At 36.5% G+C, this 15,029-nt stretch overlaps 1 protein-coding gene across 4 annotated transcripts in view; it reads right to left on the bottom strand.

Annotated features, from left to right (window-relative positions):
• The window catches only part of SCAF8 (SR-related CTD associated factor 8), a 224,653-nt gene extending 210,101 nt beyond the window's left edge, over positions 1–14,552 (bottom strand). For 2 of the 4 annotated variants that reach the window (XM_077149336.1, XM_077149334.1), the window contains exons 1-2: positions 14,466–14,533; positions 8,434–8,496 (exon numbers count right to left, since the gene is read on the bottom strand). In XM_077149336.1, coding sequence (XP_077005451.1) covers positions 8,434–8,496; positions 14,466–14,495 — 93 coding nt within the window. In that variant the 5' untranslated portion in view covers positions 14,496–14,533. Of the gene's footprint in view, positions 1–8,433; positions 8,497–14,465 lie in introns of all 4 variants that reach the window. The other 2 variants (XM_077149338.1, XM_077149337.1) reach the window with 2 other exon arrangements.
• Positions 14,553–15,029: the final 477 nt, after the last annotated feature.

Below are 15,029 nucleotides of genomic sequence, written 5' to 3'. Positions count from 1 at the left end.
GAACACCTGTTCATTAGTATAAGTATTTAAGGGATACTAAAGATAATCTTATCTAATCCCACTTTCTATAATGGCAAAACCACTATCTCTTTCCTTGCCAGTCATCTGTCACATCCTTCTTTGACAGCCATCATACTTAATTTGTAGCCTTTTCATACTTTAAATCACCTATATCTGGAGACTTATAAAGAACAGTCAAAGAAAAATCTAAAAGGAAGTAGTACATCATGCTAAGGATACAGACTTAATAATTGCTCTCATACAAAAAAGGCACAAGATACATGAGCTTTATATTTAAAGGTTCAAAGGTTTCTTATTTTTACTTTTCTGCAGTTGGTTGTACAATACTTCATCACCAAGGAGTACCCAGACACAGATGCCACAGAAAAATAGATATTCCTTGGTAAGGAAGTACTGTACAATTAAAACCCACTCAGCCAACAGAAATGATTCTCCATAGAAGGAAAAATTTAATAAACATAAACAAATACAGACACACACAAAAATGACTTTGTCAGTTTAAATTTTCACTTGAATCCAAACAATCCACCTTCCTTTAATTTCAGTTCATTCGCATGTCTTTGTAAATATCAAAATGAGAAGATAAATTTTACCTCCTTTTAATTTTAGGAGTACTAGTAACAATGAAAGGGCCAAAAAGAGAATAAGAAAGAGGCATGCATTTTTAAAGCTTCTTCATAATAAATCTCCAAACAGTTGTAGCTTAAGAAAAATGGATTCTATTTCTAATGATATCGCGAGCTTAGATTCACCACAACTCCATTATCATAATAAACTGCTTATTACAGACAAAGATAAGGAACTATGTGACTAAGAGATTAAATAAAATGTTGAATGATATGAATAGGATTTAGTTAACAAATTTTAATAAGAATTTATTAAACGAAATTCAAATCCTTAATTTTACTCATAGACCACTCAATATATTACTTAAGTTTTAAACATATACAAGAACATCTGATGTAAAAGCAGAATTTGAATCAGGCATGTTCCATGCAGACTTGCTTTTAAATCTCCTTATACTCACAAACAATGCGACAGAAGGAAAATAAAGGTCAAAGCTTGGATTTTTAAAACAAATAAACAAAACTAAGGAACAGAAAAGATTCCGCAAGATTTTGCTCTAAACCTGGTTCTCTTCATATAATCTCCGTAGACAACTGTACCCTCTCCTAAATCATCTCTATCCTCTCCAGGTACTTGACCCACCCATATATCCATCTATCTCTACCTTGATGTCCCACAGACACCAAATATTCAAGATGATTCAACAAATAGCAACAAAATAACTACTGTTACTAAACAGTATAAATACTGTTAATATTGCAAAAGCATTGTTTTTTAGAAACAGGAAGTCTTCAAACGGTTGAGTTACAGGTGATTTTAATCCTCCTTCCATAGTGAGGATATTGTTTTCATTCTAGGTGGAAAAAAATGATCCTTATCTAACCCAAACCCCCAAATTATCTTTCTCCTCAAGCTTCTTGATCCTCCTAGTTTACCTATTTTGGTGAGTGGTACCACGTCATTATCCACCTAGTCACATAAGCCAATACCCTGGCACCATTCTCTTCCTCATATTAACTCCCTATTATTACTAAATTTCACCCTCTTCTTCTCTATCATCCCTCCCCTGCCTGCCCCCAAAAGATGGCCTTTTTTGTTTAACGCTTCAGAATCTCCACTCCCTTTTGATTCATATGAAGACCTGAGCATAGTATACTAAGGCCATTCATTCTTCAGAATATCCTTGCCTAATTCTCCAATCACTACCCTCAATCCTACTCCCATCCGAAGTTGTCATTTCCTTGAAAATGCCCCTACTCTTTACACCATTCTTCTCCTTGCATTCTGTGTACATCTGTATATATAGTGTAGTGTACAGATAGTTTACTTAGGCTCCATTATTCCCCTTTCTATCATACTCATCACAATTACCTCGTTAAAAACATGAGCTCTCTAAGAAAAGAGACATATCTGATTAACACTGGCAATCACTCTGCAGACTATAATACCAAATGGATGGCAAATATGTCTAAATATCAAAACTCAAAAACTAGTAATTATTTTCTTGCATTCTCTTCAACCACCAGTTGCTATTACATCAAAACCTTCAGAGGCTATTAATGTATCCTAGCATTTTGAAAAACGTATGACAATAAAATAACAAAATTGTCTGACAATTTTGAAAGACTAGTAAAATAAAGGGAAGCAGTCAAGATTATTTGGAATCAACTGATACATCTCTAACAGGCCTGAGGTATTTAATCTTTTGGTTTTGCAAATAAATCTAGGTGCTGTTTGGTAAATTTGTACAAAGAATAATGTTGCAACCTCTGACCAACTCCTTTAGGTTATTACTACCATTCAGCTTTGTCACAACCCTTGCTCTTCTAATTACCACAAAGCACATACAGGTCTTCAACAGAGGTTCTGAGCTATATGCTAAATTGGAAAAGAGAATTAGGAGAACTCTGCTCATTAAGAGGAACTGCTATAAAAATAGAAACCACCTCTCCTGGTGTATAAAAAAAAAGGGGGCAAAGATGTTAATAACCCTTACAAAAGCAGTTACTGGCTTATTAAATTCATATAGAAAAATTACTTTTATCTTAGAAGCCATATAAACAATAGCCCTATATCATGGTAAAAATTCATTTGACCGATTTTATTCAAAGGTGTTGACAACATTTGAAGCCAAGGATAAGATGGAAAACCTGAAAATTAATGGTTCTTGATCGTTTATTAAGTAAATGAATAGTGACATTATTAGGAGACTTTCTCACTAATTCAAGAAAACACAAGCAACTACTTTCACAGTGGTCCTCAATTTTGGATAGTTCTTTATAAAATATAATTCTTATTCTCATTTATTCACTGAAGCCTTAAAGTAGAGTTAGCTGAACTACTGTGTTGTGCTTTAATAATACACTTTTAAAAATTCTGTAATACAACATACTTATTACTAAATTAAGATCAGGTTATTTGTATCAATTAGTGAGGTTTTATTTTATTGTCTTCATTTAACAAGTGAGGTGGTTACATGAGTCTTTTAACTCGTAAGTCAAAGCATCAACTCATTTTCAAATAAAAATAATCATACATCACAAAAAAGGAAGACAGAAAGGAATGAGCCAGATACATCTTTATCATTTTCTACATTTTTACTATTTTCCAGCAAAAATGTTTTCTCTGCAATTAACATGAAAACAACTTTTGCTAGATAAAATGTCACTAAATCAGGAAAAACAAGAACTATGGATTTCAAAGTACATCCACAAACTGAATATAAACTCCTTGAGGGCAGAATTTTTAGGGGGAAGGGACGCTTGCCTTGTACATTAGTGAACCCCCAGAGCCTAGAGAATTATCTGCACATGGCAGGGGCTCAAAAATTAAGTGAATTAATATTTTCGTTAGACGGCTTTTCAAAATAATTTTTATGTTAAGTTTCATGAAGTCTGTACTGAGTGTATTTTTCCGCTCAATTATAATTATGATTTAGAACAGAATGCTACTAATCCAATTCTCAGGTGTGAGTTTGCAATGGTGTCAGCAAACTATGGGTTCCTGAGACTGTTTCTGTAGGACCTCAGGTATTTTGAAAGAATTGTTAAAAAAAAAAAAGATAAAAGAATAAGCAAAAGAGACCTTAAGTGGCCCACAAAGCCTAAACTATTTACCATCTGATCTTCTACAGAAAAATATGCACCCTCGTCTGAAATTCCACTCACAAGAGGAAGAAAATTCTCTGAATATTTGCTTTCTTTCACCTATGAGCTGAACCTGCACTATGAGAAACAAATTTTTCACCTTAAGCCCTTCTCCACATCCAAGCTCTGAATTCACGAATATTATTTGATTTGAAGAACATTAGTAAGTGGTAATTGTTTTTTTTACTATAGCATAAGTGGTTATGTTGCTGAAGCTAGGAAAAAGTAAAGGATTAAAGCTAATTAATCATTAATGTATTACATACTAAAAAATAAGATAAAAAACAAACAAACACGAAGGCACGAAAACCCCAAATGAAATACGGACAACAAAAACATGAATCTGCTTAATGCTTCAAACAAACAGAAAAACTATTATTAAGGAAAAAAAACTAACCAAGTGATGTTTGAATATAGTATTTTGACTATATACTTTCAGGCTGAAAAAAAGAACTCTAAACAAATATTATTTTCTAGTTAATTGGTTTGTTTTTCACAGATATATAGTTTAGCAATTCTGAAACTACTTTCTCTGTATTTCAGGATTGAGCAAATAAAAAGATAAATATATTGTGGATAACTGTCAGAGGAAGGAATTACAGATTTGAAAAAGGGGAAGGCTTGAATGAACCCTATCAACAGTGGTGGGCTGGAATTGGAGATATGATCAACTCAAGGCTTTTTAGATAGGTACAGAGAGACAGGTAGAAATAAAACAGATACATTAATATACACAATAATAATAAATGCACATATTCTAGCTCTATTTGCTTAAAGGACCTAGAAGCAAAGCTACTCAAGCAGCAATGAGCATCTCTACTTGGCCTCCAGATGTTGTTTTCTTAATACTATTGTACAATAAAAGAATCTACAGATCCCTGAATAAATGGGTGATTCCTAGGAAATATTTTACTATGATAGAGTGTTAGGGAATACTCAAAAGAGGATGGGCACCTGTCGAAAGGCCACAGGAGCCGGGTTGAAGGAGCTCATACCGTACAAAACTGAGACAGTCTGAGCATCAAAATAACCCTATGAATAAAAAAGAATCAGTGAGTCCACCCTGATATGCATATAAACATACCTACAGAAATCAGAGAAAGGAAAGCTCTTTCTTACATTCAACTAGTAAAGAACACCAAAATCACCTTCTGGTAATCATCATAATACTGATTCAGTAAAGAACCATCAATGGAAACTAAACCAAGTGGGTGAAAATCTGATGAGTAACAGGATATTTACATAGTTTCAAAAATATCTCCCCATAAGATATTTATTAATCATAACGTAAATACATAACTTTATGATGAAGAAAGCTTACAGATAAAAGTTAATTATTTCTATTAACAGGTTAAATGGACATAACGTGCTTTCTGATATGATTCACATTACTTTTGAATGTTCTTATCAAAATACACAACATGAACTAATCATGAAAGAATAGCAGCCAAACTCATATTGAGGGAATTCTAAAAATAACTGGCCTGTCTTATCGAGCATCATCAAAGGTCATGAAAGACAAGAAAAAAGACTAACCATCTATCTCAGACTGGAGGAAAGTAAAGACCCAAGACAAGTGAAGGCAAAGTGTAATGTAAGATTTACTCTTTCTATAAAGGATATTACTGGTCGGTTTGGTGTCTGAAGACAAGCGTAGAAATACCAATTTCCTGATTCTGATGACTGTACTATGGTTATATAAGGGTATGTCCTTGTTTTTAGAAAACACAAAGAATTATTTAGAGAAAAAGAGGATCATGATTGCAGCTTACAAAAACTTCAGAAAACAGTTTGTGTGTGGCATTGCGTACGGGGAGAGAAAGAATGAGATGGTAAACATGAGGTTGAGGAATGCAGATAAATGGAACACAGAACTCTCTGTATCATTCTTACAACTTTTCTGTATATCTAAAGTTGTAAAAATAAAAAACTATGGAACACAGAAAGTTAATTTATTATTTTTGGCCATCATGCCAGTAAAAAGGAACTGTGAAAAACTGAGTGATAGCTCTCCTTTACTCAAAAGGGTAAGAAAGGGGGTGCAAGGGTAGTTCAGTGGTAGCATTCTCGCCTGCCATGCGGGAGACCCGGGTTCGATTCCTGGTCCATGCACTCCCCCACGCCTCCCAAAAAACAAGCAAAACAAACAAAGAAAAATTCAACAAATGATGCTGCAATAACGGGATACTCACATGGAAAAAGAATGAAATGTAACCCCGCCATACAGCATACATAAAAAAAGGGTAAGAAAAACATGTGCAGCACTGTTTAAGATACCTGGGTCCTGTTAGGCCCCGCTCTAATACTTAAAAAGCTATGTTTCCTTGGTAAAATCACAATGGGGGGCTTCAGTTTCTTAGTCTGCAAAATGGAGAGCGCACCTATCCTACTGTCTCAGAGATTATCTTAAAGATCCATTTAAGACTATCCTGGATGGGAGAAAGGGGCAGAGTATAAAACACTAAACATTATAAACTGGCTCACTTTTCACAAATGTTAACAAATGTTTGGTAAATAAAAAGTATTTCAAAAATACATAATCCAGGCATTTTTCATTATAACACACAGCCGTTTTAGAAACTAAATTAGACATCTGCTATATTGAACGCTTTGGTTTGTGAACACTTTAACTTATTCAGCATTCTATCTGAAGGGGAAAATGACTAAGAAAAAAAAATCCTTTATTTTACAGGATTTTACACATATACGTCAAGTACTTCAATAAATTCAAACATATCTTTTTATTTTGTCATAAAACTTTATAGTGTAAAAGATATTACTAAATAAAGGAAGTTATTAACTAGGTCAACCTTGAAGAAACTGTGAACCAGTATCACTCTATGGAAATCTTAAAATCATTATTTCTCAATTCTACCCACTTAAGTACAGCACCTAAACTGTTTTAGCCTTCTCTCAAGCTATTCAAATGAAACATGAGGAATCACATCAAATTTAGAAAATAACTTTACAACAGAGAGATAGTCCAAAGATTTTTTACCATCTGTATGCAGAGAATACATCTCCTGGACCAAAGAAAACATTGTTAAAGCCCTATTTTATAAGAAATACTGTTATGATTCCAAAATATCAAATGGAAATTTTTTTAAAAACATACAACAAGTTGGTATAATATAAAATTTAATGTAGCTAGTCTCATTATCACAGTCTTGAAAAACAGGTCCATATTCTTGTGTAAGTAAGCCTGTCTGCTGAGTTTCTATATGAAGTAGTAAACAAGCAATCTGGAGTCTAAACGACCAGGTCTTTAGCACGGACCAGGCAGAACTGAGCCTACAGAAGTGATACAATGACTACAAACCCTGACAAAGGACAATTCAGAGTAGGCTATACCTACCGGCCTCACTAGCTGTGCAACAAGTTCACTGCACACAAAGCCGACAAGGCAAAAGGATAAGGATCATAAGGACATAAGCTCCAAGAGCATATGGTCTTTGCTTGTTCTGCTTACCAATGTATTCCAGCAGATAGAAACTGCCTGACACATAGTAAGCATACATTAAGTACTGGTTTAATGAACGAACAAATGAATAAAAGAATGAACTCTTAAGTCAATCAAATGAACCTATATAACCTACATTAAGGCTGCAAAATTATTTTTAAAATGAATTTGGCATACATTAATAATAGTGGTTCAAGTCTGTCATTAAAGAACATGAACAAACCTATTCCCCACTCTGATTAAATTGCAGTAATTTCCAACATCCTTCTATTTCCAGAACCATAGTAAATACCATAATATATTCACATACTACTCCCTACTCATGTACTTTACAGAGCAGAAAATCAAATGTCCAGAAATGCTAACATCTTGGACAAGATCGTTTATTCATTCAAAAAATTCTTATTTAGCATATATTATGTGTTAAGATGCTGTGCTATGGACTGAGCTCATGAGAAAATACAGAAGTGTTTTAAAACAGTTTAACAGGGGACCGAAATCAATTCTCAATCAGGGTCAATTTTGCCCCTTGGGAACACTTGGCAATGTCTGGAAAGTTAAAATGTGGTTGCATCATAAACTCTTACAAAACAAATTAGAAAGACAAAATAAGTGCATAAAACCAATATTAGAAGACAGTACATAAATCACATTTACCATCAAACTTCAGAGATAATTTATGTAGATAAGAAATTACACGCTATAGAAAAATTTCTTATGAGCATTAATTTCTCATAATTAGTAGTATTTCTACCACAATCTGCTCCTCTATAATTAGGAAATAAAAAAACTGATTTAGTTTTTTTGTTTCCCTATTCTGTAACATAGCTGTCAATAATTTATCTTATAGTTTGAAGAACTACATCAAAACATAAGATGTATTTCATTCCCATCCATCAAATTAAGAGGACTACAATTCACTCAAATAGGTAATATTCTTTTTTTAAAAAAAATGAAGTAAAATTATGTGGAGCAGAATGCAAGTAAATGTAACAAGAGTTGATATATCATCCATGATCACTAATAAGTACAATAACTTTCCTTTTCATTGAACCTATTTTTGTGAAGAAATTCAACTTATTCCCTACATAGTCCCTTTAAAATTATTGATATATTCTAAGTGACAAACTTTATTCTGTTCCCAAGTACTGCCCATATAATCAGTGCATAATTTCACTACTAAATTTAAACCTAATATTTTCCAAAGGGCCTGCCTTATGTGGGTTATGATCATCTTACTATGCTTCTCGTGTCCATGCTGCTGGAAAAGCAGTCTGTACAAGCAGGAGTAGAGGCACAATCCTGAGAGAGAGGAGTAGAGAAAGATGTTGAGAAAACAAAACCACATAAAATGAGCTCAATTAAGAGTGCAGGAGCTCATCCAGTGTTCAAAGACAAGGTTGATTACATTCTTTCATACCACTATGAGTAAGAAGCTGTCCAGTAACAGCACAACTGGTTCTAGAAAGAGGTATCTGAAGTTGCATGTGTAAACAGTAATACCATCTCTAATTCTAAGCCAACTATACACCCCTTCTAAAAAAAAAGAGTGATCATAAAATATGACGACTATTTAGAAGATGAGGTTATAAAAGTCCTCCAAATGTTAATCAAAAAATTACTACAACAAAATCAATGCCAGTCTATAATAAAATGGTTGTTTTATCATGTAGATTTCAACCTTGCCAAAAAAATTTTTTATATCTTAAATCATTATCATAGGTCTCAATTATTCTATATTCTAGCGTTCAAAAGTGTGGTTAAGGGGAAAAAAAATCTTTACCTTATGCTGTTTTATACTAGAAAACAAAAGAGGAAAAGATTTGAAAATAGCAGAGAACATAATTACTATAAAACATAAAACTCAGAATCCATTTAACCAAATTGGAACCTAAATGGAATAGCACCATTTCCAGTCTCCACATAGTAAGAAATGAAAATAATATACAGATCAGAGTTTTGATTTTAAGCTTTCCATCTAATCTCTCATACTTTTACAGTGACATAAAATGTGACTTCAAAATAATGCTTGTATGGGGGATTGCAAGCATAGGTCAGTGGTAGAATTCTTGTCTGCCATGCAGGAGTCCTGGGTTCAATTCCTGCCCCATGCACTCCCCCCCCGCCCCCTCCCCCAATTCAATGAATGGGATAGTCACATGGGAAAAGAATGAAATGTGATGCTCACCATACATACACACACACAAATAATGCTTGCTATGTATTAATCAAAGAATCTTCCAACTAATAAGAAACCCAAATATAATCTCAAATCAATCATTTATAAAGAAGAAAATCAAATGTTCAGAAATGCTAACATCTTGGATGAGATCGTCCATTCAAAAAAATCTTTATTTAGCATATACCATGTGTTAAGGCGTTATGCTATATATGTACAGGCCTCATGGGAAAGTAAAGATGTTTTAAAACGGTTTAAATCTAAATCTATTCTCAACCAGGATAACTTTGCCCCTAGGTAACATTTAGCAACGTCTGGGAAATTTTTGTTTGCCACAATCAGAAAGGGTGCTACTGGCTTCTAGTGGGTAAAGGCCAGGAATGCTATGAAACATCATGCAATGCACTAAACAGCTCCACACAACAAATAATTATCATTCTCAAGTATCAAGTGTCAAGGTTGAGAAACCCTATCCTAGACAATGGTGTGTGTGGGTCTGTATGTGTGTGAACACTTCCTTTATAACACTAAGTATACTACACCTTTACAAGATTTTCACAAGATAGAAACAAAACAGATGGCCTGATTGATACAACTAACCACAACACTCATAGAGAATAAATACAGGAAAGAAAAGGAACAGTCCCTGGTACACAAAAACGAATGAAAAAGGCAATGTTTAAAAGTTATTTCACATAAATTTCCTTTCCTGAACCAAACACAAGGGGAAATATACAAACAAAAAACAAATTTCACATGCCTTTATTCACTCTACCATTTTCTCTAACAACCAATGTCTACTACTAGATATTGCTGGGACACATTATAAAAAGTCCTTTAGTTAAGACAAAATGCACCCTCTGAAGATAAAACTGGAATGGGGTAAATCTGGTGGAAGAAGGATTTCACCTTTGATATGGAAGATAAGGAAAATGTTCTGGATGTCAAACTGACTCTGGGAAGTCTGCATCCTAGAGCAGTTTAAAGAGTAAGCTGTCAACCACACTAATGCAAGGTATTAATAATGGGGGAGGGGGATATGTGTGAACTATGATTCTTCTGCATGATTTTTCAGCAAACTTCCAACTTATCTGAGAAAAATAACTGGATTAAACAAAAGAAAGAAAAGGAGTAAGCTATCGGACTAACCAAAAGACCCCAGAGCAAAACAAAAAATTCACTAAGGACTTAGGTATCCTAAAGTGAGGAAAGGGACTACAATCCTCTCAGAATTTATGAGCCAAGGTAAAGTCAAACATTAAAATTAAATCTTGGGTGGTGCGACGTGGCTCAGTGGCAGAATTCTCGCCTGCCATGCCGGACACCCAGGTTCAATTCCTGGTGCCTGCTGATGCAAAACAAACAAACCAAAAAAAAAAAACCTTCATTTTTATGACACATCTCTGCATATAGTACTACATCTACCTATTCAGATTAGCAAAAGAAAATGGATCACGGAGGGGAAGAAAACTACAGTAAGGCAAACAGCTATACAAGGAAACTTTAAAAATTTTGATCATGACTAGTATTTGATTATACTAAAGAATTATTGTTAACTTTTTGTAGCGTGTAATGGTATTATGGCTATGTTTTTTCTAAAGTCCTTAAAAATCAAGCGAACCCAATACACAAGTAAAACACCTCCTCCACTTACTTTCTTGTCAAATATAGCCAATGCAAAAATAGGTTCTCATATTTTCCAAATATTGCCTTAAGAGTTCCCATTTTATGAAAGTAAGTTTCTAAAGAGAAAGTCATACATTCCTCATTCTTTTCTTTTTACTCCTGTCTAAAAAAAAAAGACCAGAATGACATCCATACGATGACCATCCGTAAGTGCTGACATCAAATTGGTGCATTCCAGCACCAACTATGGTTCTAAAATGGTCCAGATTTAAGCAGTCAATATGTGAGACTCTTTTTACTGAGGTGAGAACTTCAAACCATTTTACAACATCTCAGAGCAGCTATAATTATAATACCCTGCAATGTGAATAATCTCCTATGGTCAAACACTGACTCTTAGGAAGTTTTATATTCCGATTTGGACAAATTTTATTTCATGGTTTCAGGATTGATTTTGGGATTAATTCTTTCATTATAGTGATGAAACTTATCTGTAAAGTATGGTTTTCCTATGAAACTATCACAGTGGGCACTTGAAAAACTCAATCTTCTGACAATGATTATTAGCATAGTGGTGGGAGGTCACAGAACCCGTTTACAGAGTTATGAAGCAGGGAGAGAAAAAAACACTCTACTTATTCTGCATAGGGGCAGGGAATTTCAGATGCTCAACAATGTTTTGCAGATGAAGAATTTATATTCTTAATTTAAAAGTCTCTGATCTGTTCCTGTTTTCAAACCAATTTTCTCTACTAAATCAGAAAATGAAGGGTGTGAGGGACTCAATCTTGTGAAAAACTGCAAGTCAGCAAGCCATAAAAGCTGAGCTTTTTATATTTTAAACATTTTGAAATGAAATATCAAAGTATCTTGTTGGAAAAAAAAATCTTGCTGGTAAACATTACACAATGATTATGCTTAGAGTTGACTCTGTCTGCCTTATAAGACAAATTAATGGAATTTTTTGACAATTCCATGCTTCAAAATACCTTTAAATTCAGCAGAATTCTAATGGGCTCAGCCACATTCACTATAAGCAAACATTCTAAAACATCTTTTTCTCCTAATCCTGTAACTCAGATTCCTGTTTTGTTTTTGCTCTTTATAATACACGATTAACATGAAAATATTCATTATTGAGCTATTTCCCACTGTATGCTAACATGCAACAACCAAATTTTTACTACATCAACAAGTATTATGGAAATTCACATAGAAACTACACTCAAAAAAGGAAAAATATAACAAGATTATTTGGTACTGTGTTTAAACATCTCCCCTACCCGTCACCACACACACAAAAAGTATATTACTCTGAATCTTCTTTTAATGTTTATCCCTTCCTTAACTCTGTCTGGGAATCTGTACAGCTATGATTTTTATGCTAATCATTTTTCAGACAGGGTGAAGTTTAAACATGTTAAAATGCTAATCATTTCCAAACTGGGTGAAGTTTAAACATGTTAGTAAATAAGGGAGTTAAAAGATTTTAAAGTTCTTTAAAATTCCTAGGGGGAAAGGGCAGAGTTCTACATACACCAAAAAGAGAATTCTACTACACATTTGAGGTTCCTGTGACGATTCATTGAGAAGAGAAGTGAAACACCAACAGGCATGTAAATATAGGTCCCTTATCCTTAATATCAACACTAAAATGAAAAACAGAAAGTGACATTTCCACATCACTAGGCACTACTGTGACCACTATAGTGTGTTAACCACTTGTTTACAGAGGTCAGATGAGGGCTTACATGTAAAACTGCCGTGGGGGTGGAGGGGGCAGGACCTATAAGAAACAACTCAAAGAGGAACACATATGTCAAAAAGGTGAGGGGGAAAGGGGAAATCAAATACTTGCAGTGGAAATAAGAGGAAAGTTTTTATATATATATAATTTTAAAATCTTAAAATAATTATATACCAGTGCTTATTCTGCAGCAAATAAAAAGGTTACACAGTTATTTTTCCTGTACCCTGAAACTAATAAATCATGAAACTATTAAAAATAAATTGGAATACAGTATCATTAAATACAGTATAGTTTAATTTTTTTTGTTGTTCAATGCTGTTTAACCACTACAGCATAGTGCAGTGGAAACATGCTTCATAGCTGGAGGTATCTGCCCCCAAAATAGCAGCTATAAAATCATAAATCAACTGGAAAAATTTTCCCAAGTTATTCTAATGACTTAACAAGAAGTTGAAAGAAGAAAGAAAAAAAAAAGAAAATCCTTTACAAAAAAAGTGCTGCAGGTACTGTGGTCACTGCTGTTCTACTCTACTATGGAGAGCCCCAAACATATGAATGTTACCCAACTTTTAGCCTCTTCACTAAGCTTTCCAAATGCTAAATCTTTAAAAAAATAAGAGAGTGAGAGTGCAAGTAAGATAAAGCTTGTTACACGACTTTTAAAAATATCGGCCTATTAGGATTATCACAGCAATAGTCTGGTACTTTAAGAGGTGAATATCTAAGAGATTGCTCAACAAGCATACTACTGAATAAAGTATTAGCACTTACACATTTAGATTAATAAATTATTGCAATTTAGATAACATCATATTTAAATTATTTTTTCTAAGTGTACATACAAGTAATTACGTACGATCATTCTGGTTGTGTAAAAACGCACTTGTTACATTTATTAATGTTTGCATTAAGGTCTATTTAAATCAGTAGTTTAAAAGTAACGATATTTTATCAATATGTCTTCCTTCACATTAATAAATCCACTTAAATAATGAAAACTGGACAATCCTGTGTTTAGAAAAAAAAATCTAGGATTTGCAATGATACTTGAATAAGCCGCTAGGAAATGCTTTCCTTCAGCATCTTTACATCTCTAGCGATCTGAGATGCACACATTCCTCTAACCATCTGACTCTCCTACCATTTGAGCCTTTAGGTCGTGATGGTTGTGATGAGGGGGGAGAAAGCATACAAGAAATGGCAGAAAAACCTTGCCTCCCTACCAACCATCTTCGTGGCCCAGGTCCCCGGTTGGCAGGTTACCTAGCCAACAGCATCTCGCTTGCAAACACTACGTGCAACGTGATCGGGGGCCACCACCCCGCAGGTACTCTTTTCCCACTGCCCCCGGTTTGGACCTGCCTCCCTGAAGACCCCGGAAAGTCTGGAGAGTGCAGTGTGCGTCCAGTTAAACCCTCTACGACCGAGAAGAAGGGTGGGCGGCAGAGTCCCAGGCCGCCCCGGCACCGAAACCCGCCGAGTCTAGGGAAAGGCCCTCGGGGCCGCCTCCACCCGCAGCCACTCACAGGGCGCGGGCATCCGGACCCTCCCCGGCCTGGGCCTCTCCCGACCCCTCCCCCGACTGCCGGACACCCCTCCCCCACGGAGGACAAGGCCGCCGCCCACCCACCCACCTGCCCGCTCTAAGGCCCGCAGGCCTGCATCCACCCCCTCACACGGCTGGTTCCGGGCTGGGGGCTGGGCCACAGTACCAACCTCGCTGTTGAAGGTTTTCACGGCCTCCATGTTGTCAGCGCGGAGGCCCCGGGTGGCGGCGGAAGAGGCGGCGGCCCTGCGCGGGTGGGGGAGCGCAGCGGCGGCGGCGGCGCGGCCCGGAGAAAGGGGAACCGCGGCCCGAACAAGCGTGGAGTGAGCGGGCGGCGGGAAAGACCTCAGGGGCAGCGAGACCCCGGCATAGCCACCGGCCGGCAGACCTCAGCCCGGGAACGAACGGGCACCTCTGGGGCAGGCGGGCGGCGGGGCAGGGCTCGGCCGCGGCGCCTCCGCTTCTCCGCCTCGCGCGCTCGTGCTTCCCTCTCTCTCTGTCTCCGACCCCTACACTTTACACCTCCTTCTCCCTTCTCCTCTGACAGATTCCTGCTTCAGCTCCCCACCGTTCTGGCCGCAGGAGCCAGCCGCGCACGGCGAAGACACTGGAGCAGAGCTGGCGGCGGCGGCTGCGGCATCCAATATGGCGGCCTCGGCCGGCCGCGCAGCTCGGAGGCCCGCGGCGCCCACCGCGCCCCCTGGCGGCGGCCCGGCGGCCTCGCGGCACCATCG

The sequence above is a fragment of the Tamandua tetradactyla genome, chromosome 2 (genome assembly GCF_023851605.1).
Source record: "Tamandua tetradactyla isolate mTamTet1 chromosome 2, mTamTet1.pri, whole genome shotgun sequence".
NCBI classification, from domain to species: Eukaryota; Metazoa; Chordata; class Mammalia; order Pilosa; family Myrmecophagidae; genus Tamandua; species Tamandua tetradactyla.
The sequence above is the reverse complement of the archived record's forward strand: the minus strand, read 5'-3'. Positions and strand labels throughout refer to the sequence as shown.